At 46.0% G+C, this 27,864-nt stretch overlaps 1 protein-coding gene across 3 annotated transcripts in view; it reads right to left on the bottom strand.

Annotated features, from left to right (window-relative positions):
- Positions 1–27,335, bottom strand: part of LRIG1 (leucine rich repeats and immunoglobulin like domains 1) — a 97,500-nt gene extending 70,165 nt beyond the window's left edge. For all 3 annotated transcript variants that reach the window (XM_036878420.2, XM_057507636.1, XM_057507638.1), the window contains exon 1: positions 27,121–27,335. In XM_036878420.2, coding sequence (XP_036734315.2) covers positions 27,121–27,335 — 215 coding nt within the window. The remainder of the gene's footprint in view (positions 1–27,120) is intronic.
- Between the last annotated feature and the right edge of the window lie 529 nt (positions 27,336–27,864).

Below are 27,864 nucleotides of genomic sequence, written 5' to 3'. Positions count from 1 at the left end.
CCCAGCAGGGACGAGGCACCTCCAGCCACCATTTGTTTTGCTATTAGAGAAGCGGCCTTGTGGAGACTGGAGACGGGGAGGGGCGGAGAGAGGCCTGGAGTTCCCTATTCTCTGCTTCATCATCCCCAACAAGGGATCACAAATGGGCTCTTTCACAAGCCATTCCTAACTCGTCACCTCCGCAATGGGACCTTTTCACCTTGCCGGGCACCATCTGGCACACGCTTTCCTCTCCACCTCCGGGAAGCCCGGCCGTCCTCAGGACTAGGCCCTCCCTCCCTGCCTCATCCTGCTCGTCTCCAAAGTGGCCCTCACATTCAGAGGCGCCAGGCGCTAGAGCACAGGGCTCACCAAGCGTGCCTGGAAGGTCATAAAGTGCCTCAAGAACATGCTCACCTCTGGTGACACTTCCAGGCTGGGGTTTCTAGTGAAGGGACGGAGCAGGCTTCTCCTCAATGAACACCTCAGCGCTCTACTGAGCATGGGAATGTAGACGTTTGCTTCTGTAGGAGTTCCAACAGGTCGGTCAAAGGCACAGACAGGAAGGAAGGGACACATTCATCAAGTGGGTAAATCTGGAATCCTTCATTTGCCAAGTGGGCCCAGATTGCTATTTTCCTTTCCTTGAACTGCACCTGTGCCTGTCTGCCCCTCCTGATGCCTTTCAGATTAGCTTCTGGTAGAACCACCACTGCAAAATGCAGGGTGGTTATTAAAAGCATGGTGCAGCTTTTAAATGCATTAACTTTGGGTTTACATATGAAAAATGCAAGCAGCAGTATCTTAGGAACGCTGCTCTGACTGAAGGGGTCACAGAACTGGAGTGTGCGGAAGGTGGCACAACCACCAACCACTGGCACCGTCTTGCCCTTTCCCAGCACACTGAAAGGACTCTCCACTTAACACTGAGTGACCTCACACGCTTCGTGCCCACACCTGCGGGGCCCCGAGAGGTCCGTCACTATTGATGGGGAAAATAACCATCTTAACACAGCCCCATAAAAATTCCTCCAGGTCACAAGAACACGGTGGTCAAATGCCAAGCCTGTCCTCCTGGCAGAAGGTATAACCGAGCATTCCACTGGGAAGGGATAATTCCTTCTATACCAGTGACTGGATTCTTCAGCAATGAAGCCTCCCATAATGTATTACTTCCCCCGAGTATGACAGTTGTACATTAAAGTATTAAAAACAAACAAAAAAAAACCCTTCCCTCAATCTGAGTCATTACTCACCCTTCTAAACACTCTTGCCCAGGAGTTTCCTAGAACCAGGAAAGGATCAAGGCATTCTGTGGCTTTTTTAACCCTCATTTCTGACAATTCACTCTCTAATATAACCCAGTCAACCAAAATTACAGCTGCACAAAACTCATGTTACAGAAATGTAGGCCAAAAGATAAAAAATAAAACTTTGTGGTAACTAACCTCTGCACATACAATGTTCAGGCTTTGTTGTTGTTAAAAAGTATCTACAAGGGTGATTTTACCTAAATACACTGTTAGGTTCCAAAACAGCAATACACCGTCAATTTGCCTATTTGTCTCCCATATGGGGGAGCGAGGGGAGGGAGAAAAGATGAAATGGAAGATTTTTAAGCTAAGTATTTTTAAGCAAATGCATCTGTCCAAACAACAGCTTACCTTAGTGTTATCCACATCTCTTTCCTTCCCACCCACACACAAAAAATTTTAAGGGACAAATGACATAAGTGGGTGTAACTGCCTTCCTGGGCCAGAGCTGCTCCAGAGGAAAGTCCCGTGTGCGAAGCCAGAACTTCCCGGGGGTGCGCGCTGCGTCCCTATCGGCTTCCACTGGAATTCGCGTCCATCTTTCATCTTTCCAGATGAAACCACACCCACGGCTTACTAAAGTAAGCATCTCTTTCGTGCCTTTGGGAAGCCCAAGCATCCCTAGTCTATAAAGTTAACATAAAAACCCAGGTTCATTCACATTCACTGCCACGCTCTGCATTACAAATGGATTAAGCGCAAGGTTCCTTCGAATGTCACCAAACATTCTCAAGAGGACGTAATTTTCTAGGTTTCCAGTATCATCCTTTAGGTCTGAAATATTCAGATGTTACCATCTAGGTTTATCCTCCCTCCCTTTCTCGGCTCACCTCAAAACCTTAAAAATGAAGATGACTCGATACAGGGAACGGATCCCTGGTATTAAGCCAAAGTCGAAAACTGATTTTACCCACAACTTTTCAAGGATGCATCCGCTGTAATGACAAGGAGGCACGTGTCTCCGGCGAAGTATTTTAAAGAAAACGCAAGTTTTAAAAGGTCAGCCTCCTGGCTAACAGTTAAGTCGCTGATTTTATTAGCTAGCTTATCGACTTGAGTTCTCCGTCTGTCAGTTTTTCCACTGGGCTTCTTAAAGTTTATGTGTGTCATGAAATGCTCAGCCGAAGCCAAAAGTCAAAGTTTTTCTTTCTATCCTACTAAGACGGCATGAAACACCAGACTTACAAGCGCGTCTACACTGTTTTCCGGGGTGCCTGGTGATTCTGTGGCTCTGACTGTTGAAATGGCTGCAAAGATACTAAGTCGAGGCCCGGCGAGCACGCGGCATTCCGCATGCAGGATCGCGCACAGACGGCTTTCTGCTCCGAAAACACGGGGCTGCCTTTTCACCCAAATTACAAGCACGTGTGGCTTCCATCCTCGAGCATATTAAAATATGACTATGTCAAACAGAAAACTGGCTGTGAAAATGAGCCGCGATATACTTTTGTTTCTTCTGTTTTTTAGTCACTCACCAAGCCCTCTAAAAAAGATGCCTCGCTGCGCGGCCCCCCTGCAGTCCGGGAGGCGGGGAGCACCCCACCCGGGGACCCCCCTCCCCCACCCTCCCTGCCTTCTGACAGTTGGCACCTCCAAGCCATTTACTCCCCAAGATGCATCTTAAAGGGCAGATGCTAGCAGTCAATTTCACTCACTAAACTATACTATAACCAAAGAATAAATGCCAGCACCCACAGGATGCGCGTCCGTTTTTCGGGTAAATCGCCACCAAAGGTGATGAAAGAGCGACCACAACGCACTCACAAGGGGTCCCGCTCGGGGTCCCGGGTCCGGGCTGGAGAGCCCAGGGGCATCACGTGTACCTTGGGATGCTGCACACCCTGCGTGTGCTACGGAGAGACCGGGGCCACCTGATTCCCACCTGGGCAGGAAATCAAGGCCCTCGGGTCACAGCAGGCCCAGATCCTGATGAGATCAGCTCCATCAAGGCAAGGCAGCTGCCCTGTGAGCAGCTAGGGCTTCTTGGCCTAACACCTTGTTATCTGGCGCCTACGCAACCCCCAACCTCTCCCATCACTCCTCTTTAAAGATGATATAATCAATCCCAGGTCTGTTAACGTCCCTGTTCAACCTGCCCTTGTCAAGAAACTCCCTGACGACTGCCTTCTACGAAGCACGCTTCCTTGAGGGGAGAGGTGGGGGCTGAAGGGGAGCCGGCGGCCTGCCCCTGCATACGTCACACGAACAAAACTGGCATCATGAGCCCTCTTCAGTCACAGGGACGCTGGGTTCCAAGCTGCAAGGGACGGGACAGCCAAGTATGGTTTGGGGTGTGGCGTAGTTTGCTCAGTAAGGTGTTCAGCTATGGCACCTAAGCCGCGCGCCAGCTACAAGTCCCCGGGCTGGCTTTCCTCTCTCCTTACTTCCCCAACGCTTGGTTCTGAAACACTGTCAGAGCAAATACAAGGTGCTCCCATCCCGGGGCTGGTCCGCAGGGCCACACAAGCATGACTCTGCAAAACCGTGCTGGCACCTACAGTTACCTGCAGCGAACTCAACTGTGATCAATAAGACAGTGCAGGTTTGGATTCGGATAGGTTTAAGCTTGCAGAGGACAAAGAAAACCACCTACTTTCAAACCCAAAGAGCTACTGCAGAAAACACCTGCACAAACTCGTCAGGGTGGTTTATAAGGTCACAAGCCGCCTGAGAAAAGATCTTTTATTCCCAGGGGCATGAGACAAATGGTAGGCCTGCCACACTGCTGGTGTCAATATTTATCTAAGGCCCAGGTATTCACGATGGTATATAAGCCAGGCACTTTTTCAATTTACTCATTCATGTAGTTTGCCACCACAAAGCCCCCAAACAGAGATTCATTTACAGCTTGCGTTGCTTTTCTTCCACCTCCATACAGGAGGCTGGCTGCGGGGCCCCCACGCTCTGTGTCAGCAATAATCCCGGCAGCTTGAGAATAAAGCGTTCAATGTATTTCAGAACTGCCAATATCAAATGGCACTGCACCTGAGGACAATGAAGAGATCGGAAAGGGAAACAAAGCTCCTGCTTTCTCCCTTCCCAGGGCATGTGTTTCCTGCACTGGAAATGAGCAAAGCTTAGACTTTACAGTAAGGTAACTGAACTCTTAGAACCACGCCCAGGCGTTTCAAGGTGTGACTTACTCACACTGCAAGATTAATCCAGGAACCAATACCCAAAGGTATGTGAGGCTCACGGGAAGACATGGGCTATTCAATAGCCCGCTTGGTTGGCTCCAATCTCCTAAATGCCCTCTTCCTTCACTGTTGATGGGGTCTCCTGCCCCACCTCCAAGTAAAGGCCTATACACCACTCGCCTTCCCAGGTCTAAGTCAGAGGAAATAACTAGTCTAACAGTATCGATTTAGGAGCGTTGTGGAAACCAGGCTCCTAAGTGAATGGCTCCAAGTCCCTCCCCGTCACTCAAGAGTCCTCAGATCCCTTTCTGAAACAGATGCCAACTGAAGCAAGCTCACTTGGCTGTGGCGGCTCGTCCACTGCTCTGGCCTCGTGGGGGCGGCTGGCTTCAGGTCTTCATGCCAGGGAAATGGAGGCACTAGAGAACGATGCCACTCTCTCCAGAGACAAATGAAAAAACCTGCTTCAAAGCCCTCTTGCAAAGCTGCTCAAAAGTGACAGACGTAAGTCAGCTTCCTATGATTCACTAAATCTACTTTTCTGGTCCCATCCACCCAATTCTTCTCAACAAGACATGTCTCCCTGCTGGACCCCTCACTAGGGTTTTGTATACTCCGTGCAGCCTGGTAAAAGTCAGGCTGCTGTCTGCCAACAGGCTGCAAATCACTTCAATTCCTTCCTAAGCAAAATGCGATGGCAAAAGATGAGCTATGATATATGACGCACACGTGGTCTGAGAGGCCAGCATTCCTACCTCTGCTTTAAATATGCCTGTTGAGTGAGAGCAGGCAAGCACTGAGCCCAAAATGGTAGCAGCTGAGGGTGTGGCTGGTTTTATTTTTTTATTGCATAAAAATACACACGACACTTAAGCGGCCAGTATTTCCTCACACACACTGAAGTTAATAATTCACAAGCCAACTGACATCCATCAATGATCAGAAAATGTAAGGGTTGTTTGTGCAAACACTCCTTTTCTTGCTCTTACTGAACAGCTGGTTTATTTAACTGATGGCTTCTGCTGCCATGAGGGGCAGGTAGCACTGCCAAATGTTATTTGCTAGGGCAGCTACCCACTGCTTGGGGAGCTTAGCCTCAGGATTTCAGGTTCTCCAAACCCCAGCAATTATTTTCCTCTCAAAACAGTTGGACAGTCCTAGTATGGCACCAATGCAGGGCAAATTACACTAGGTTGCTGAAAGAATTTACTGTAACCATACTCTCTCATCTCCAATCCGGCCCCTCAAATGGACAATCCCCAAAGAGGCATGCAGGAGCGACAGGCGTGGCTGGACCAGCATCCAAGAGGGAAGCTGCCTGGGTCTCAGACCAGACTGTCTCAGTCTACATGAGGGAGACATGCCTCGCCATCATTCTTCTGCCCTCAGCCCGGAAGCTCTCCACTTCTCTTTCTTGACGGCACCTCCCTCTGTCTCTAAAATCTTGCGCATGTGTTTTGGGACTGCATAAGGGAGAGGGGACCTAAGGGAGAGGGGACCTAAGGAAGCCTTCTCCAGCAACCTTCTCCAGCCACCATTTGAGTGTCCTCAGCCTACTGCACAATCAGAAGGATTACCAGGTGTTGAAGATTTCAATCAAAGGAAATGAAACCTTGGAGTCTGAGTTATCTGCAAAGCCAGGGACTTAACACAAGCACGTGATCCAGAGCCTGGGTTTATGAATCCACATGAACGTCCACAGAAGCCTTGTTAAAGAGGTTACACATTAACCACTGAACGTCTCAAGGAGATCCTAGCACCTCCAACCATCTCCACACCTTTTATATCTCACCTCGAAAAGGATTTCTGGAGTTCGAAATAAATGCAAACGGGCCCAATTTTTAGTTTTTGCTTTTAATAAACAACTAATTTCAGTGGGTGCAGCTGATCCTTCAAAAGCACCGAACTAGCCCCCAGAAAATAAGAGCAAACACAAAAGGGCAGACGTGTAGGACAGCCAACCTGCAGTCATTCCTACAGGTCTGTGTGAGCAGATGTTTCAGGGACATGGGGAAACAGTGCGTAGGATGATACACAAGCAGCAACGCCAGCGGTCACTCACATTTGCTTTGAAAAGTAATCAGAGATGTGTTCCAAAGGCTATCCTGGATCAAGGCAGAGCCCTGGAAAACGCTTAACTTCAGACCCGAAGCATAAAGACAACTCACGCAGAAGAGGCAGAGCAGCGAGAGCACAGGCGAGGGCCTGTGGCAAGGAACGCTCAGCTGGGGAAGGACTACCCAGCCCCGTGTGGGTTCCAGCCCAGAAAGTTCCTGCTGTCCCCCACGCAGAGGACGGCGGGAGGAAAGGGAACAGGTACTTGGGGCCACGAGGACTTGTACTAAGCCTAAGGGAACCGCCGTCCAGGGCTGTGGGTCCCCCACTCAAGACTGCAAAGCGAAGTCCTTTTTAGGACCATTTAAAATGCAGATACCCAGGCCCTGGACCATAAATTCAGACTCCAAGGTCAATAGAGGAAATTAGAAAATGCCTATTTGGCTGTCTGGAGGACTAGCAAAAGGCCACCATATACTTGTTATTTCCTGTGTTTAGAGAGTGAGCCCACTGACCCGTCAACCTAAGTCGGCAGATCCCCAAAGGTGGGGCTGTCAGTGATTTCCCCAATTGCACCTGCAGGCCTTCCCTCAAGCCCCCACCACCACGCGGAATCCCTGCCTCTATCTATCCACTTGGTTCACCTAGGATTACAAACAAGAAAACAGTATCTGCTGTACTCAGGCCCAAGGTTCTAAGTGTTTGTAGTGATTCAGTACTGACCCCCCCTGAGCAACTCAGTGCGCCGCACTCTGTCTGCTTTCGTCTTGTAAAGGAAACCATTGCAAGACCTCAGCTTCCTTTGCCATTAAAAGCCACCAGGGCCATCGTTCTCAATTAGCTGTGTCAGCCAGCCTACCACCCTGGAGCCGTCCAAGTTCAGTATGTCTGCTGTCTCCCCCAGCTTCCGGTTTCCACCAAGCACTTCACACCTCCCTATTGTAAACCTGTCCAGAGCAATTACCCTCCCTGCATTCAGACAGCCTTGGAACTGCATTTCTGTCTAATTTATAGCTGCAAAGTTCTGAAGGCAAAGGCACGCTAGGCTTGCCCTGGAGCAGAGGAAATAAGAGAGAAAATGGGCAGACCTGGCTATAAATGCATATGCACAGCACACTTCTTTAGGCTGGAGGAGGGCAAATTCTCCCAAACACTGTGTGATGGCCTCCCTCAAGAGTCTAAAATCTGGATTCACTATAAGAATAACCATTGTTCTCTTCTGCCACATTTCCTCCTTCGCTTGGCATTATAAACAGGGCAGCAAGTAAACTAAATAAACCAGATTAAGTCTTGCCATTGTATCTCGACCTAAAGATCTTAAAAGTCTTAAAAATGAAAATAAACCTCACCCAAGGAAAGCAAGATAGAGAAAAGCATCTCTACCTGGGGAATACCCCCAAGCCATTCAAAACTGTATAATGTGTTCTGCTTACGGCTCAAAAATAAAAGGACGAATGACCCAATTTAAAAAAAGAGCAAAGAATTTCAAAAGATCCTCTCCAAAGAAGATATAAAAATGCCAACAAAACATGAAAAGATGCTGTGCATCACCAGTCACGAAGGAAATGCAAACAAACACCACAAAGAGATACTACTTCATACCCACTAGGATGGCTGTCATTAAAAAGACAGACAATAACAAGTACCGGTGACACTGTGGAGACAGGAGAGCCTTCGAAGCTGCTACGAGAAGTACAAAACGGCCCATACAGCCTCTGGAAAACAATCTAGCAGTTCCTCAAAAAGTTAAGCAGAGTTACTGTATGACCCAGCAATTCCACTCCTAGGTATTTACCCAAGAGAAATGAAAATATGCATTCATATAAAAATCTATGCATCGATGTTCATAGCAGCATTATACAAAACAGCCAAAGAGTCCATCAACTGATGAATGGATAAAGAAAATGTGGTTATCCACAGAACGGAATATGGAATATTATTCAGCTGTAAAAAGGAAAGGGATGCTGATACTTGCTACAACATGGATGAATCCTGAAAACAGTATGCTGACTGAAAGAAGCCAGACACAAAAGGCTATGTATTATATGATTCATAAATGCCCAGAATAGGCAGATACAGATACAGAAAGTAGATGTGATCAGGGGCAGGAAGCAGGGAGGTGGGTGGAGAATGGGAGAGACTGTTGAAGGGAACAGGGTTTCATTCTGGGGTGATAAAAATGTTCTGGAATTAATAGTGGTGGTACTACAACTCTGTAAATATACTAAAAACCCTGAATCATATACTTTAAGAGGATGGTTTTCATGGTATTCAAATTATACCTCAATAAAGCTGTTATTTGAAAAAGCCCTGTGGCCTTAGCAGGCTGTCAGAATTTCACATGGAAAATGCCATCTAGCTACATCTGTTCCGTCAAAATGCAGAAAAAAACCTTTCCCTCTAAGTGCTATTAGATCAATGAAGTGGTGAGCAGGCAAAAATCTACATTTCGAATGGTAAAAGCTATACTACCTCCCAAAGTCCCTCCTACACCATCAGCTTCCTGCTTTCTACTCTGTGCTCTCCTCGCCACCGTTGAATCCACCAGAAGTGGGAAACCTCAGCTGGAGTTTATCATCCCGGAGAAAACACATCCTCAGGATTTTCTAAGTTTTTCCTTCTTCTTCTGAGTAATTATTTAATAAGGCTGTGGAAAGCAGGGTTCCCAATGGCCAGCCACTCAAAAATTAAGAACCAGTCAGAAGGCAGGAGGAAATGTCGCCACAATGGAGAGGAAATAAATTAGTCAGATTAAGATAAAGATCTAATCCATTAAAATCTAACCCCTTTCTGTGGTGGGGGCAGGCAGAATTTAGACTAACGGCACGCTATTTCTTGGAAAGTCCCGCTAGAGGAAAAGGTGGGAGGTGGAGATGAGACTACACATTTCAGTTTTAGATAAAAATCTGGTGAAGCAGATTGACAGCAGACATAAACGCCCTCCCCAACCCCGCCCCCCAGGTATGCTGGTCCTTCCTGGCCAAGAGCGCACCCCCTGGGCCGCAGGTACCATTCCAAGCATGGTCCTCACCAGCAAAGATGCAGTTAACTGTGAAGTCCGAAAGTCTAATGGGGCCGGGATGCTAACCAAGATCAAAGAGATCCCAGTTGCTCCCCTTATGCAATAAACTTCTCTCACCGAACATCATTCACACTTTCCGAGCGCAAAGTTCACTCTGATACTGGCGGCTTTCTCACTTTGTAGCTTTTTTGGCAAGTGACCCTTGGCCTGGTTGTTCATTAATATACAATCAGAACATTAAATGCATTGTTTCACTTCCTAGGGAGTCTGTGGCCAATTTAATAAAGAGACATTGTCCCTTGGGTGAGGGAAGCACCTTGCCACTGACAGAGAGTCAGAAGATGCACGGATGGGAGGGTAGTTCAATTACCCACACACTCACACAGGGTGAAGTATTTCACAAGATGTTTTTGATATTCCTGCGTAGCAAAGGGGCAAGACTAAAATGTTTATCTTACCACAGAAAACTGACCTGGCATTTCTTTCCCTTTACTTTTTCCGACACCAAATTACTCCTTACCTTTAAAACCCTCACAGGATGTAGTGACATTCATGGCAAGGAGACGTTGGAACCAGGAGGGAGATCAGACTATGAGAAGGCTGGCTACTGCATTACTTTTACTTTCCAAATCAGACACACACAATGACAACTCACTTTCGAGACCATGTTTACTTTGGTGAAAGCCACATTCTAAACACGGGCTCGTTTGTACAAGGGAAGCAGCTAACAGTCCAACCTTGTTTATGCTCCAAGTAGGTTTGACAGAAAAACCACATCAATTTGTTTTAAAATAATTTCCATTTGCTGGGAGCCGTTCCTGAAGGGTTTCTCCGCCACGCTAATCTGCTCTGATTCCTACCAGCTGTAAGTGCCAGGCACGCTGGCCACAGACAAGGGCAGCTTGGGCAGTGTAAGGCTGCCCAGGCAGGGGGCTGCAGCAGGCTGGGGCTGCTCCTGGGGTCTGCAAAGCTCCTGTGACGTGCCCCTCCGGAGCACATCATCCCCTGCAGTTTGAGAACATACCGTCTTCCAGTTCAGAGTCAAAAGTTGGTGACGTGCCCACACAGAGCAGTTTTCTATGCGATGGCACGTGGGCAGAAGGAGCCTTTTCAGACTGTCAGATACACATCGTCTCTAATATTAGGGATATGTGTTTGTGTTTAGGCCCGAAGTTCAAAGTTGAGAGCACTCAGACAATTTATTTGGCTAATTGAGCATCAGAAAAAGGTGGAAATTGAAAAAGGAAATGTCTATCTATGAGGAATATATGCAAAGATCTTCAAGCCTCACCATCCAAAGAAATGTAGATTAAAATGATCCAATGTAATTTTCATGGATCAAACTAGTGTATGGTTACAGGAAAAAGAAAAAAAAAAGAGTAGTGTCTAATGTTTGTGACGAAGTGGGGAAAATGGGCAGTTTTACACATGATTTGGTGGCCTCTGTGGAACCCAAGTGCCGGAATCCCTAAGATTTTGTACATCTAGAGCAATTTGGATGTAGTAACTCGTCCTAAGGAAATAAGAAATGTATAAACACACATGCAGAAGGATATTCATCACAACTTAGGAAAAGACCTAAGTGCCCGATATCAGGGAAAATTTTATTATGACTTAAACTCTATTTTTTACAATATTGAAGGTCAGAGAACATACTCATGATACTAAGTCTTTAAAGAAATATATCATTACAAAGGAATAGCAACCCTAGTTTTGTTTTAAAATATAACTCGAAACAGGTATTCAACCGCAGACTTGAAATTTATACACCAAAGTGGTAATATTTATCACTGGATAATGAGGTCAATTAGTCTTCTTTCTTGTAGTTTCCTCTTAATTCAATGAACATGTCTTCTATGTATCACCAGAAAATTAAAAGTAATTAAAATACAGGCATGGAAACTATACTAACAGGTCGAACAATAGCAAAAAACCCTTTTCCAGGAAGCCCCTCTCCTTGACTACCACAGCTTGCAGCGTACAAAAGGGCCTTCCTACAGACTCACAAACCAAGACCTCAGTTTCATTAAAACAAACACCTGAGGCAGAGCTCGGCAGGCAGAACACAGATTTCCCACTGCTTCTCCTTAGCCCACACCTGAGGTGCTAGAAGGGGCCAGGCTTAGAAATCTATCTGCCCCCAGTCTCCTGCCAAGGAGGCTCTATAATAAATCCAAGTTGCTGACTTGGATGGGGCCACTGTGGGCGTGGTAACCTGCGCCGCAAGCAGAGAGAGGGGCCTTTCCTTCTGCCAGAAAGGAGGGAGGAAATGACCTTGGCCTGGTCATCCTTTTTGTCAAAGGAGAGGTCTTAGCAAAGTAAAGAAGGGCCAAATGACCCAGACCAGCTGACTGCCAGGGCTCAGCATAAACTGAGCAAATAGCCACAGGGGGAAGGGCATCTAGACAGACTCGGTCTAGGTAGCAACCTTCCCCTGCAGGTCCCCTCTCGAAAAGCAGACTCCAGACATCAGCTCCAGCAAAAGAGCCGGATGGGAGACCACAGAGACCGTTGGGAGATGCACTGTGGAGTCCCTCGCCCAGTGCAACAGGGAGGAGGCTGCCAGGTGTGGGTGTGGCCCCCTGTCAAGGACAGCCACCGAGATCCGGAAGGGAAGTGACACCCCGGGTCCCCAAGTGGGAGACAGGTTGCATGCAGTCCTTAAACTGAAAAGGAGTTTCAGTGACAATACTTGGATACGATTTAAAAGCCACCTTTCCACAACAGAGGGACTAAAAACACAGTCAGTTCCCATAGTGGCACGTTAAGTTGCCCACCTATCATCTTTCTACTTCGGTTCTGTTTGTTTATTCTTCGAAGTTTCTCAACAATAATATTTGGTGGAGGAAATGATCAAGCAGACAAGGTGTACTTAGGAAATTAATAGATAGATGGGCCGCTTGGAGACCTACATTATCCTAGGTGTCTGGGAAAGGTATTTCTATAGGACTTACAGGATGACACGGAATGAATACCAGCAGCTCTATGAAATCACATCTGTACTGAGCATGTACTTAAGGAGTGCCAGATTCTGAGAATACAATGGTAGGTCAGAAACAAAGCCAGCTGCTGCATTCAGGGTGCTTAGAGACCAACGGGCAGTCAGAAAAAAATCAAATGTTCACATGAAACTTCTGTATGAGGTACTGCAGAGTCCTGAAGGCAGGCCTCTCACCCAGAGGGAAGGCCAAAAACGGTTTCCAGAAGGAAACATTCAACGGGATGAGTAGGAGTTTGCAAGGCGAAAAGGAAAGAACATTTCTCCAGGCAGAGGAAACAGGATGTAAGGGACATGTGACATGGGCAGTATTAAAAGAGCATGGATAGAGTCATGCTTGGTGTCCAGGTCACATGGAGCCAGGTAGGAAGGAACGATCATGCTGGAAAGGTGGGTGGATGGCCAGAGCTTTAGGCAATGGGAGTCCTGTGTTCCCATCTGCAACTCTGCAGAGATCCCTGCATTGGGGATAGGGGCAAAAAGACGTGAATGAAAAATTCTCCACTCCCCTCACATCTGTGAAATCGTATAGAAGGAAAGCTGAACATTGACGTTATCACGCAAGATCACTGCTGAATTCTTTCTTCAGTCTTTTTTTTTAATGGAGGGTGGGGGGCCTGCTCACTGGTGGCCACAGCAGTCTCCCCCGACCACTTGTATCTCGCAGGGCTGCACCAACCACGGCATGCCAAGGATTTCAGGCAGTGCAGAAACTCCATCGGCAGGCTAAACTGTTTATATGTTCTTGAGTTAAAAATACATTACTCAGGGAAGCCCTAACGCCAGGGCTTTATCACCAAGGCTGTTGTTTGTAAGCTGGTTACACAAGGCCAGCCTATGACTTGCCCATCTTTTAAATGTGCCTCGATATGCAAATTGTCTAATGATACATCAGTGAGATTATAATAAAACCACCAGATACACATGCATCTGAGAAAAACACTTTCCAAACCCAAGGGTACTTTACTGTTTATAAATAGTTTACTTTTTTGATCCCCCGAGCATGTAATATTCGCAGTTGCTCCAGAAACCAAAGAAACATGGAACAGGAACACAAGCCACAATCTAACAGCAACAATAAACAACAGATGGCAAGACATATGCGCCTGCTGCCGCCCCCTGCACCAAAGGGGCGCACCCAAGTGGGATCCTAACACACAGGCCTACCAATGAAGATGTGTGCTCTTCAAGATCACACGAAAGGCCCCATTTATGGAGCGCCGGCTCTCCAGCGAGGACCACGTGAGATACTTTGGGCCACAGGGGAGTTGAAGGACCAGTCACGGGCCGTAAGGACTCCACAGACTTGAAAGGGAGGGAAGACAGTACTAGCCTGGCGGTATTCATCTAAATACTATTGTGCAGTCAGGTCAGGGTTTAGCTTCGGAGATTACTAGGACCTACATTACTAGGTCCTAGGTACAGGACCTAGTACTTCAACCGCTCCCATCATTCAACCACTCCAACCGCTCCCATCATTCAACCACTCCAGTCCTCATATATAATAAAGAAGATGTAATTTCAATAATAAATAATATATGTAATATATATATGTAATATATAATAAAGAAGATATAATTTCACAGAATAAGATGATTAAATCAGTTACCACGCATGTATCCTGCTGCAAAAACATAAATAGCTGATTACTGCTAACCTTTCTTGAACTTCTGCTATGTGTTAGGCCGACTCCTAAAACTCTCAGAACATTTAATTTCAGTTTTGTCCTCATAACGAGTTTGGTGACCTGGGCATTACAACTATCCCCATGTAATGTAAGAGGAAACTGAGTCAGAGGGAAGCCAAGTAAACTGCCCAGGATGACCCAGGCAGCTGGGCCCCAGAGCCACTGCTCTTAGCACCGTGCCACCCGACAACATGCTGCCTCATCCCCACGCCCAGCAGCCCTGATGACCACACATGGGATGAAGGAGGTCTTGCAGGGAACCAGGACACAGCATTACCTTCCCTAGCAGACCCTGAAACACGGCAATATTCCTGGCTTTTCACTGGGGAACACAGCCTGAACTTATTTGAAGAGTTCAAGACAGATGCTTAAGTAAATTCATATTCGCCTTAACCAATGATTCCGATTAGTTGATGTTTATGAAGATTGCTTACATGCCCTCCGTCTCAAAACAAAGGGGCGAGTTCCCAATGAATAAGTGTGGTTGTCACACTGCTTTCTATATATGGACATGTCTATTTTAGGTCTCACAAGCTCATATCCAATTCATCTGCCAATTTTACCTCAATGCTCATTTTTTTTTTTCAACTGTGACTAGAATTTTCCAACTACCCTGTAGCTTTAAGCTTTTGTGTTTCTTCTACATTTAAAAAGAATGCCATTTCCCAATATATAACTCCCAGATGTAGAATTCACAGATGATTCATCTCGAGAACAAGTGCTTGGAGACATCAGCTCCAAACAGAGGGAAAACTTGGACTTCCCTTCTCCCTCAGAGGAAGAACTCGCCTAGAGCTGCTCTGCCCGGCACAGTTTGTTTTCAATTATATTTCCAAATTCCTTTAACAATAACTGCATGGCGTCTGACCAACACATCTGATTCTTTGAAGTGGTTCTCAAGCAGAAAGCAGAAAATAAGGAGAAAGGGGAGGGGGGGAGGGAGGACCATCCATAATTCTTACTTTAGGTCAAACATTTTTTCCGAAAGTTCATCCTGACATATAAAGTCAGACAAACCACAGGTTGTGACTTCTCTCTCGCTGAAGGCCCACACTTCTGCGGAGAACCAGAAATTGAGAAAGCTTCCGATTTATCCCTGGACCAATCAGCTGGCTGTTCGTGGGAGGACACACATATCCTGAGCACACAGAGGTCAAGCAGGAGGAATCACACGTTGGGGGTAAAGCTCAGAACCCCTTTGAGAAACGATGCCAGCATGGGATCCTTTTGGCCCAGAAAAAGATGTACCACGCCTCAAGAAGGAAAGTCATAGGGCATCACACAGTCATCAAGGGATTCCTAGGTGCAGTCCTAGGAATAGAACAGTCCCTCTGCTTTCAAGCAAGTCTGCATGGAGCAAAAGAAAAACAGGGAGGTGTGAAAACTTAACCTAACCAGACAGACTCTGAGAATCCTCTGGGGGAAGAGTAGATTGATACAAATAATAAACTCACCAGAAAGAGGTCAAGCGAATAACAGAGAGAATGTCTAACATTGACCAAAGAAGCTTGTGGAAGAGTGGGAGGATTGTTTGGACTATTTTGATCTCAGAAAACAGATGAAAAAAGGCCATCTTTAGGCCTTTGAGGTTGTTTAAAGAAGTCTAGTTCCTTGGGCTATTTCCTTTAATGATAAAACAGTCCTTAATTCCTGTTAAACTTCCTGTCAAGAAGCTGCAAACCTCTAATTGCGCCTCCAACTTGACTGCATTTTACCTGGATCCCTAAACAAGGTTCCAGATTCCAATACTCTGTTTTAAAGAATCCACAGGTTTCACCTTATGAATATTTACATGACAAGGAATGAGTGGAAGGAAGGAAAAAAGCCCAACATGGCCACTGAAGGCAAAGCAAACTCCATGTGGAAGAAAGGTAGAGATTCTTACTGCAGAAAATAAAAGCTTCTAGATTCTGCATGATATAAACACAGCATTTTAAAGAGTTCGGTTATGACAGGTACCATGATTCACAACATCAGTGTCTGACCAGGAGGGAAGCAGTGAAAACCAAGGCAGATGGTCAGATCCACTATAATCATGACCAAAAAAAGAGAGTCTTCGAAACTGAAGAAATTGAGGCACTGGACTGTACATATTAGGCAGCTGAGTTTCCACCTTAAGAGGTACACCCAAAACATCTCCATGGTGAAAGCGAGTCTGGAATCTGCCATGTTCCCTGCATGCAGTCGCTCGCAAGCTAGCTCAGAAAGGACAGACCCCTGCCTTTGCAGGGCGCTGTGCAATCTGTGCAAGGTGGCACATTGGGTCATTTGAGGCACATCAGTTTCAAGCACCCCAGGTACGCACTGAAGGCCTGGGGGACACAGATGCTGCCGCCGTCAGTGGCCCCAAGAAAGGCAGAGATTAAGGGACTCTTTGGAAAAACATGCCATGAATGTATTTGCCTCTTCACCTGACTTCTTAAAAAGCTAAACCAAAGATCTAAGGTAGGTCTGCACCAGGTCCCACAGTTTTGAGTAAGAGGGAAAAAGGAGGCAACAGTCAAGGCAAGAAACACTGAGAGGATCTTCTTCCCTTCAGTAAGATGTGGAAGCCCACAAAAGGTTCCCTCACTGGGAGTCCCCCCAGCACACCCTACGTCCTTGTGCTGCCCAGGGTACCCACCTAAGGATTCCGCCCGGAAGTAGCAAACACGCCAAGATTACCTTTAAGTAAGTATCCCAGACACACCTATCAACTTACTAATTCTTACCATCTAACGAGTAGTAATTCTGTTCCCTCTTTGCTTCGGTTAGGATACAATCATAAACTTGAAAACAGAGTCTCAGAAGTCATATATGCCTTTACAGAAAGGAAAATAATGTATCAGCCCAAGGTCAGAGTGCCAATCAAGGACAGAGCTGGGACAAAATCCTAAAGTCTCCTGATAGTCAGGCATGTCTATGTTCTCAACTGACCACATTCCTGCCTTCACAGCTTTAAGAAAATTAATTTTTTCCTTTCAGTTCAATAGTGTTTATCTTGTTTTGGCCAAGAGCCCCTTTAAGAAGCTTATAGGAAATAGGGGTTCCTTTCTACCCAGAAAGATGTAATGACTTCCAAGATTGTCACATACACTAAAGTTCCCTAGACCCTCCCCCCCTGCCCCAAAATACTATTTGAGGTCAGCCGGTCTTTATTTTAGGACAGTCTGGAATTCAATATAATTTAATCAATTCTGAGTACTGTTTCAAATGAACTTGTGAAAGGATCCAAAAATCTCTAGAGTTCCTGATTTTTCTCTTGGGCAAAAACACAGCCCTGGGTGAGGCCAAACCACCCAGGGCCAAGCGTCTACACAGAGACCAAATCTGAGAAAACATTCAGAGGAATTTGGGAAGAGGCAGACCTTACTTAGCTACAAAACACTTCAGTTGGCTTTCTGGATCTCCTCTCCTCTAAAGAGGGAAGGAAACCCGACCCACTGGAGCTGCAGTGTCTGCATCCATCACTTCATTTCATTAACAAGCAACTTCCTGGAAGCAACGGCTCTTCAGGCTGTTTATAAGTTTTGCAAGCATTGGGAGTTTTTGTGCCAGAAACTCACACCAGCCCAGGTGGAGGGAGGAAATCATAGACCAAAAATTAATAATAATAATAGTAAAAAAACTTAAAATAAACTAAAATGTAGGCTAAGGGCATGGTGCTGGACCAAGGTAGGGCACTGCTGAAATCAGATGAAAGAATGAAGTTCTCCGGAACGCCATACAAAATAGAAATTCAATTCATAGCCCAAGTTTCTCAAATGTAAGTTTCTCCCACCACCCTGAATTTTTCTGAAACCCTTTGGCATGTGCGTCCACTTTTCTAAACACAGAATCCATCCTAAGATGATATATAATCAAATATCATATAAATTCAATTAAAGTTAATACATCCACGAATTTAACCTGACCACGTTGGACAGCTTTCAAAACTACTGCCATAACCTACATGCAATTAGATTTTCACAAACAGAACATGGAAATTGTTTCATAAACTATAACAGTGCAAACAGGACTTGGAGGGCCATGGAATTCCCAGGCGGATTCCTAATTAAAATGTTGTTTAGGGATCTCCTGAATGGCAAAGTAACAGACTGTGGAGAAAAAAGGACGGGCTTTTGCAAAACACCACTAAACCATTCTGCAGCTACAAAAACGTATTCAAATCTGTGTGAAGCAGGAGGGCTCCAGGAACCTAGTTCTTTGATTTTTGTGGATTTTCTTACAGGGTGCCTCCAACTCTATTTAAAGCAGCCTCAAGTAGCCACAGCTGGAGGGTCCGGCCTTGCAAAGTAAACAATAGTTAATTCAGACTCATGACTTAACTATGGCCAAAGGCTAATGATCCTTCTATTAACCAACAATTCTGAAATGCAACTTTTAAAACGACCCATTCGCATCATTTATGTTTGTTCACTAATGGACTCTAATCAACAATTAACAGCATTGTAGAAACCTTCCAATTAAGAGCTACATAGGCGAGGTCATCAGAATTGCACATTTCTGGCAAAGGACTCGAGAATGAAAACTTTCTAAGCACCTCCCCACAAGAGAAGAAAAAAAAAAAAACCACTGTATTTTGAGAACATATAAATTAAGAGCGCACACAGTACATGTCCAGTAAACATCCTGTAAAGATATAGCTTACCAAAATTCCTTTTGGAAAAACACACTTAAATTGTTTTTCTTTTTTCCAAAAGTTGTTCAAAAATTCACATTCACAAAACTACCTATAGTGAATTATATAGGTGAATTCTATCTCAATAGAGCTATTATTAATAATAATAATAAACCCATACACTTCCAGATGAAATGATATGCTTGGACTTGCTTCCCAAACACATGGTGGACAAGGTACTGGGGCACAGATCATACAAGAGCAGCCGTGGGTTGATGACTTGCCTGAAGCCAGAAAATGGTACACAGAGTCCATTACATGCTTCTGTCCACCTGTGTAGATGCATCTGCTATCTCCAAAATAAAAAAATAAGAAATAACACCTGATACTACCAGAAAAGACTTAGTTTACTTAAAATTCCCTAGCTGCATATATAACATCCCCCTAGTTTAGAAACTTTTTTTTTTAATTCAGACTTTTCAGATCTTCTCCTCACAAGAAAAGACATTGAATTTGCAACAGCCTACTTTCCAATCAGTTGGAAGATGTCACTACGGAGGCAGAGCCTGCATGTGGATTTCTTTTTATCCAGCCCAAAGTGCTAATGCCTGGGACACAAATGCTTTCAAACAAAGCAGGCTGCAACTACAAGATTTGGAACTAAAGCAGGATTATCTATCTCCCAGTTCCACAATGCTATCTAACAATCATCAGGCAGGTAATCCAGCTAGAAAGAAATGATGGTGTGATGTATACTCAGAACAAGATAAACAACAATTTATCTGACCAGCAAATTATAAACTGGTGGACAAAGCAAAGGAGAGGAAGTGTGGGTGTGTGTGGGGTGCACATGCTAAATGCTGTCTAAAGGAGTCTTACAAGCTGTTAAGTTTTTTTTGTTTTTAGCCAATAAAGAAAAAAAAAAAAACCTGCATTATCTTTACCTTGTTTCTCAACTTCCAGTCGACTGCTTGCAAGACAGACTCTCACTCATTTCATTCATTTTCTTCCTAATATGAGAGCTTGAGGGGGGAAAAAAAACCCTGCAGATCATAAAAGATTAGATACTTGTGCACCACAGAAGTTTAAAGAATAATCAGGGCAAAGTGCTTAGAAACAGACAGGCCATGCTTTCTTTAAACTCTAAATGCCCCCTTTTGCCAAAACAAACTGAAGAAGCAGTGTTTGGAGCATGCATCCTGGTTCATAAGGAAACCAAGGTGTATCAGGGCTTGCAGAGATGAACGGATTGGTTGTCCCCACAATGGGCTTTACCGGTTATGCTAGATTAAATAGTAATAAAGACACAAACAGTCGTAGAAGTTCATGTGGTCAAGGCTGTGAATCACGGCCATTCACTGGGCAAGGGACACAGGTACAGGTGCAGGAGCCCCAGCCAACGGCTCTTCAGGTGGCATCCTTGCCACATTCCTCAAATGACCCCGTGCTCGCTGCCTGTGTCCTCTACGAATTTACTGTACCACTGCAATCAAACCAAAACGCAAAAGGTCTGAGCTCTCCAGCTCTCTGCATAACACCCAGCAATCATCTCCTCTCACACCCCCTCTTCCTTCAAATATTTCCAAAAAGAAATGGGTAAAGGGGCAGGGTTCAGCTGGCCCCAAAGTCTGTAACCTAACCCCCGTTTGGAAGAGCACACCTGCATTTTTCCACGCTATTGACTGAGAGGCGCTACCTGCATCTCGGGAAGGCTCAGTTTCAATGAAACCCTGGGAAATAAATAGGATGAAATTATTAGTTTAAGGGCCTCTCACTTCTCTGCCTCCTTCCCACACTCCACCTCCCAAAAGGATAATGCTAATAGACAGAAGTATTTGTACAACTGGAATATATTTATAAGCCACCTCAATACTTTTTACTAATTGTATAATTTCTATAATTTGTTGCAACTGTTCACAGCTTCCCACCGACGCCTGGTTTGTCTGAGTTTCCCAAGGGCACATGAAGCTTCAGTTGTTTCACTTCATATGTATCACCAAAAACGTTACGTTAGAAGGCTGTTTGGGCTGTGAGTTCTGCCACCTGCCTATTCCGAAGGAGGCTTTCCTATCAGAAAAGTAAACTTATCCTAGGAAACCTTTGTCACCAGGCAGTATGACTCGGAGACACCAACCACGAGGAGATGCAAAATCTGAGCTATGGAGGCCTTAACCTTGGCACTGCGCTCTGGATGAGCAAGTTGACTGACCCACAGTGAGGGACTAGGCTGAAGACATGTGTCATCTAACTTTGCCTTCACAGCAGCTCTAAGACAGAGTACTATGATCCCCTTTTTAGAAATGAAGGAAATAGGTTCGCTCCAAATCACACATGTAGTTATGGGGTGATGCGCCCAGGAATGGACCCTAGAAATAATCTTCACTCTCTTCATCACTATTCTCTAGTGAACGGTGTGCGCTGGGTTTGATCACCAGGGATGAGGGCATCTGCGTGGGCAACAGAGCAAAGCGGTAGCAAGCTTTACCCTCACCCCACTCTGTCCCCATCAACAACCCAACCTAAGACCCAGGATACAGCTGGACGGTAAATGCCTGTTTAGAAGACAGAGAAAAACTGAAGGCAGGACACTAAAAGCATGAAACTTAGGGAAATGGAAAACCAGCTTTAAAGACAATGTCACTTTTATGAGAAGAAGCAAAGCGTTTACAGCCTGTGTTTCAGAAGACTAGGCATAAAGTACTTGGATAGAAACCACATATCAAGTATTAAATTATTAAAACATAATAGCATAGACACATATAAAGCAAAAAACCTTTGGCTAAGGAAAATTCATAAGCATACCCCTTCCAAAAAAAAGGAGGGGGTGTAAACTGGCGGCTTCCAATTAGACCACAGACTAACCACAACTTTTTTTTTCCCCTCCAGTCTTGATTTATCTATTCATTTTGCTTAATGACAACAACAGTCACATACCAAGTTCTTCAGTAGAAAATTTCTCAACTGCACCCCCCTCATGGAACTGGTCAATTAACTGGTCAGTCTGTTCTGCTGCTATTCTAAACCCTGCAGTTATATTTAAATATATATATAATCGCAGCTTCTCAGAGTAAACTATTGTGAACATTTTAACCTCTGGTTTTTCAAAGTCCTACTTCTTCACATGGGGGAGATAAGAACAGATCTGCGTTCACCACTGATTCCCACACTATAACTTGAAAGAAAAGCGGAAGACAATTACATTACTGATACACAACATGAACCAAAGCCACGAGGTACATGGAATGGATCCCACAGGCTCAATGACATGGTTAAGTCATAAAAACACCACTAACGGTCCCTGATTTCCCACAGGCCAGGGAACATTGGGGATTTTTAGATATTTCCCTTCCTCTGCCTGGGAATTTTTCTTCCACCCCTCCTCCCTTCTGTGTCAAGACAATGCCTTCAGCCTTTGAAACTGCATCCATTGTAAACAGCTCTGAATATTAACACAGCCCAGAGTCCTGTTCGCTTTTAAAAGACCCCCAGGGTTTCAAATGGCAGACGCTGAGGAGGGGGATTGTCCCCAGTGAGTAAATGTCACCAAGCTCATTCAAAAGTTGAAAATTAGGGTTGCTCATGAAACTTAAAGTCCTTCAACATATGGGGTAAGTCAGAGGAATCCCCTTGAGTTTTAAACAAATGGAAGAAAAAAAGGACCCTAGTGCAACCAACATCCCTTATTACTTACAGCAACTTTCAATTCAGTGAATGCCTTTTCTACATTTCCTTCTCCTATGGATGTCACTTTTAAAATAACCACAGCATATTTTAAGCAATATTCTTCTCCAGCTAACAGCCCTTCAGGGCTTCAGCAGGTGCACAAAACTGGGCCAGGTGCATTGTTAAATCACACAAAACCCTGGTGGCTGTCTCACATTCCTGTCCACCCTGAAAGAGAGGATGCTGAAAAGACTTTGCACCAAGGAGACACTTCTGCAGATCGGGGAAGGGAAGCCCTTTCATTGGGAGCATGGTGTCTCAGGGAGAGAAAGGTCAACCAGAGGCCATCCCTGCGTGCTACCCAGGCAAAGGAATTAACACTGCAGGGGCAGAACCCTTCAGCCAAGAGGAGCAGAGGGTGGGGGCGCCTGAGCTCTGGACATCAGGACATCCACTAGGAAGCTGCTCTCAATACACTACACTGAATTGTCTTCATTTTTGGAGATGAAGAATTACTGCTGACAATACAGTCCAAAGTTTGTGAAATCTAGTGACCAAATGTAATTATGGAAAGAAATGAACACACTTCTTTTTAAAACAGACTCTTGAAAAAAGGGCCAAGAAAATCTCCACTATAGCCTACAGGTAAGGGGACATTGTAATAGCTCAGCTCATTTATACTGGGCTTTGGGTTGGCGGGTAGAGCAGGGTCCTCTGGGCACTTCCTAATTTCATAGTACTCAAAAATTAGATTTAACAGCCATAATTTCTATTAGAGGGACTTAAATAGTGGGCCTTCCTCTCAAGACAACTAATTTTCTTTGCCAGAGACTTCCCCTTATTCAAAAAAGATGTCAGAGAACCCCTAACACACATGCTCATCATGAGGGGGAAAGGAAGTAAGACCAGCCTTCTGACACTTGTTGCAAAGAAAAGGACTCTGAGCTCAAACTCCCCAAAACTATAAAAGCACTGGCACTTTCCAGATTTTCTCTCTGCCATGACCCCCTATTTAAAAGCCTCCCTATTCCAAACACCCCTTTGCCCATCCCAACAAAGAAGAAGATGCTCAAGGTCTGACCCTTCCTAAGTGATACAAAGACACAGAGGAAAACGTGCAGAGGGGAAGCGTTCAGGACAATCCAGACAGTAACTTACTTCTAAAAAGAAAAAATAAGAGGAAGGAAAGAAAGAAACGAAACACACACATACACACACACACACACACACACACGAATCTTAGATTCTGGACCGATTTGGTCATCTGTACTTTAATCTAATTTGCATAAACAGGATAGGAAGTATTTTCCAAACCCTTAATTCACAACACCCTGCACACCTGGGCCTTCCAGCACAGCTGTAAAATTTGAAAGACAAAGGCCCTCTTTGCTTCACAACTACAATGGCCACCCCGGTTTATTTTCTAATGTAATCATAAGCACCACTTAGGGGCCCAAGCCAACAAAGGTTAGATTTAAGCCGCTGGGGTTTGGTCCTGCAAACCCATAAGGAGCCAGAATACAAAGAGACCCAAATCCATCCATTCCTCTTAGTGTGGCTCAGTATACCCACACTTGGGGTCTGTTAGTGAAGGTCCTTGCTTCTGAATGCTATGTTGTCTCCCCTATACATTGAGCATGAGAATCGAGGTTTGTCCTTCTTCCAGGGCCTACTCCCCTTCTATTACAATCCTATTAGGCCAAAATTTAGCTTGTCAAATGTTTAAGCTAGCTTTTGTGCTCAACTTTATGCCACAGAAAAAGAGTCTAAGGTAAACTGCATTAAGACTTCTTAAACAGCTTCTGAAGCCATGCTCTCAAAAATAATGTCAAGGAAGCAAACATCTGAGTTCTAAGAAGTTCAACTGCTTCTAAAGTTCTGGGAAGTTGGAATGCCAAGGCTTGGCAGTGCTTGGTGTGATTTATGAATGTGCCACTTGGACTGTGCCAGTGTCACCTACGTAATGGGATGGCAGACTCAGTTATGGCTTCACTACTATAACTATAGGTTGTTGTGCTGAATTAAGTTATCCTCAGGTCCTAGGAATGAACATATTTTCCCCTCTACCAGTGCCATTTCATTTTTTTCTATTCAAACTGCATTTAAATTCACTTGAAAAGTTTTACTTTCTTTGTACTAGGCCTAGGAGCAACTCCAAAATTAGATGCATTGTTTACAAAAGGAAAAAAAAAAGTCCAGAAAGCCATAGGTCCCGCTCTGTCTCAAACCCATGGCCTGAAATTGTTTGAACCACCTGCAGTAAATCTAGTTCGTGGGGTTATAAACTAGCCCAAAGCATTTTCTAGCCACAATGGACTCAGAAGGTGTAAACTTGGTGAAACCACAATATATTTTATCCTATTATATTATATATTGAGACTTTCTTTCCTAAAGTCTTACTCAATGCAGCCAGGAATATAAACCCTACAAATATCCTGATGGAAAATTCAGAGTAAGACTAATATCATAAATGGAAAAATCTGGTGTGTGTGTCGGGGGGGGGGGGGGGGGGGGGGAGGGGGCGGACATACATTTGCTTGATTTCTCTTTAATCAAAAAAGACAAAAACAGAACTTCACAATTTTGTACTGAGCAAACACCATTATTGCCACATACTAACCAGAAGTCACACTATTCACATCTTAAAATCTAATCAGTTAACACCCTAATCAGTATAATTAAGTCACTGAAGCTCAAATACCCAGTTTGGTATTTATTTGTTCATCAAATGTGAGAGTAAAGAGCAAAGGCTGTAATTTTAAAGGTATGTATACCATGTGAAACGTCACTCCTAAGCAACAGAAAGCCCCCCAAAAAATGACGAGGAGTTTTGGCCCACAAATTTAGGGACAAAGTAGATCTTGTGACCATAGGAAAGTGCAAATGGGAGGACACCCTGTCCTCTCTGAGAAGTCACCACTTCTGAACTCAGTGCCTTCCCCACAATGTCACTGACACGTGGCATTGGTAGTCACTCTTCAACAGGTGGACACTTAAGAAGTCACTCTGATTCTGCCCACGTGATTTTATTTTATTTTTTAAACTACCTTAAGAGCATGTAAAGAAAAAACAATAGCCCGGCCTGCCCCAAGTAAATCAGATACTACCTAATGGCAATGCTGGACTCTATCTCCCATTACTTTAACACAGCCACAGCCTGTGTTAAACCCACACTATGACCACTGGTTTTCACTGAATTGGTGAATGCCGCTGAAGCAGCGGAACACTGGGGAGAAATTCTAACCATAACTCAAGGCACCTGCTTCAGATTTCCACAGTACTTGATCATTAAGCAATGTGTACGTGGTCCAAGTTAAAAATCTGTGCCCCATTTTCTGAGGATCTTTACATTAGAAAAGAACAAACTTCTCTTCTTTCCCCTCATAGCACCCAGATACCCAGACCACATTTTCTTAGATCAAACCATAGGTGCTGGTTAAAACTTGTGTCACCAGTTTTGTTCCTCTTTTACTGAGATTGTCCTTTTCCTCCTGGTTGGCATTTGTGTTTCTTCTGTATGTTCTGGGAAAGATGTCCAATTATTCAACTGAAAAGCAGACTATTCAAGCCAGGGCTTTTCTGGAAGACAACAGAAGTTCTGAAGAGATGCTAATTACCAATAACTGGATAGGATTTTGACTCATAGACCAGATTTTAAGTTACTGAAAAAAAGGTATTATGTTTGAAGAACTCTAACGTATTTTTTTTCCTGCCAAACCTCCTGCAAGAAGTGTCCCTCTAAGTCCTGATTAGGCCAAAATCCTGACAGCACAGAAAAGATCCTCTTTCAGGTGAAGCTGACCCTGCTGTAATCAACCGTCTGGCACTCTCCCGAAGAAGCACTACTCCAAAACTGATTTGCACCATTTACAGAGGGGAAACGTTCCAGCGTGGCCTCCACCCCACTGGATCACCAAACCCAAACCGGGACCCTGGGGAACAGACGGGAAAGGGTTGGAACGCAATTCACTAAAATGCCAACCAGGAGAAAAAGGACCAACTCTCAGGGGTCACAGATCGCCAGCAACTCTTCAACGCTCCCTACTTCAGGGATCCTCCGAGGAAGGCTGCCTTCTACCTTGGCCAGAACCTAGTCAAGCCACATTGGTCCTGGGGGATGAGGAGGCGGCTGCACACACACTCCCACTAATAAATAATGTAAATGGAAGACGGGACCCAAGAGCCACCTTCACTCATTACCCACTGCAAAGCCTAGGAGCTCAGGCACCAAAGTTCGGTTACAGGAGAAAAAAAAAGAAACAGACTCGCAGACCCGCCAGGCAGACCTGCTCACGCTCTCCTCTCCAGAAGTTTCCCACTCTCCACCCAGACAGCCACAAACACCCTCACTGCAGACTCTTCACTCACGTTCTCACCTCCAGACTCCCACTCACTCGCTCCCGGAGCGCCCTCATGGCCCACGGCTCTTCACCTCCAGACCCCCACGACCCATGCTCGCTCACCTCCGGACCCCCACAAGACACACTCTTGTCTCCACTTTTCACGCATGCCCTCTCCCCTCCCCTACGCTCCCACGCTAACAGGTCCAGGAGCAGACACCGTCCTACACATGCACCCTCCATCCGCACCCCCTTCCTGGGTCAGCGACCCCGCCGCCCGTCCCCAGGTGACAGCGCCCCGAGCGCAGGGCAAGGGCAGCACTCACAGGCTCCGCGTCCAGGCCGGCAGGTCCCCGGGCAGCGCCGCTAACCCGCGCCCGCCGCAGTCCAGCGAGTCCCCGGCGCAAGTGCAGGGAGCGGCGCAGGGCGAGCGCGGAGCCGCAGCCTTCGCCAGCTCCAGCCGCAGCACCAGCACCAGCAGCCAAAAAAGCCCAGGCGGGCGGCGCGGGGCCCCGAACGCTCCCCGGACCGGCCGCGCCATCTTGTCTGGAGCGCGCCGCGAACTCCGGGCGCCGAGCTGCGAGGTCCCGGTCGGCCGCAAGCGCAGGCGGGCCCGCGGGGCTCCACTCGGCACTAGGCTCCGCGCCGAGGCATGGCCGCCGGCACAAGTCCTCTTCGCGGCGGCGCCTCCGGCGCTCAGCGGGCCCCCGGTGCCCGGGCCGCTCCGCAGCGCCAGGAGGGAGCCGCAAGCCGCGCGCCCATCCGGGGCGACCCGCCCGTGCTCGCTACGAAACGCACGGATGCGGGCAAGAGTTGCGCGGCCGGCGCTCGTCCTTCTGCCGCGAACCGGGCCGGCTGCTGACCCCCGCGCGCGCCAAGTGCCGCCGCCGCCGGCCGAGGGCAGTGCTGCCGCCGCTGTGACGAAGGCGCTCAGCCTCGCAGCCTGAGCCCTGCGCCCGAAGGCATCTTCCTCTCGCCTCGGGGCGCCCAGCTGCAGACCACGGCCCGGACGGCGCACTGTTCCGCGGGCCCCGTGCGCCTCGCCGTCCCAGCACCGCAGGCAGAGAACA

The sequence above is a fragment of the Manis pentadactyla genome, chromosome 1 (assembly GCF_030020395.1).
Source record: "Manis pentadactyla isolate mManPen7 chromosome 1, mManPen7.hap1, whole genome shotgun sequence".
Lineage (NCBI taxonomy): Eukaryota > Metazoa > Chordata > Mammalia > Pholidota > Manidae > Manis > Manis pentadactyla.
The sequence above is the reverse complement of the archived record's forward strand: the minus strand, read 5'-3'. Positions and strand labels throughout refer to the sequence as shown.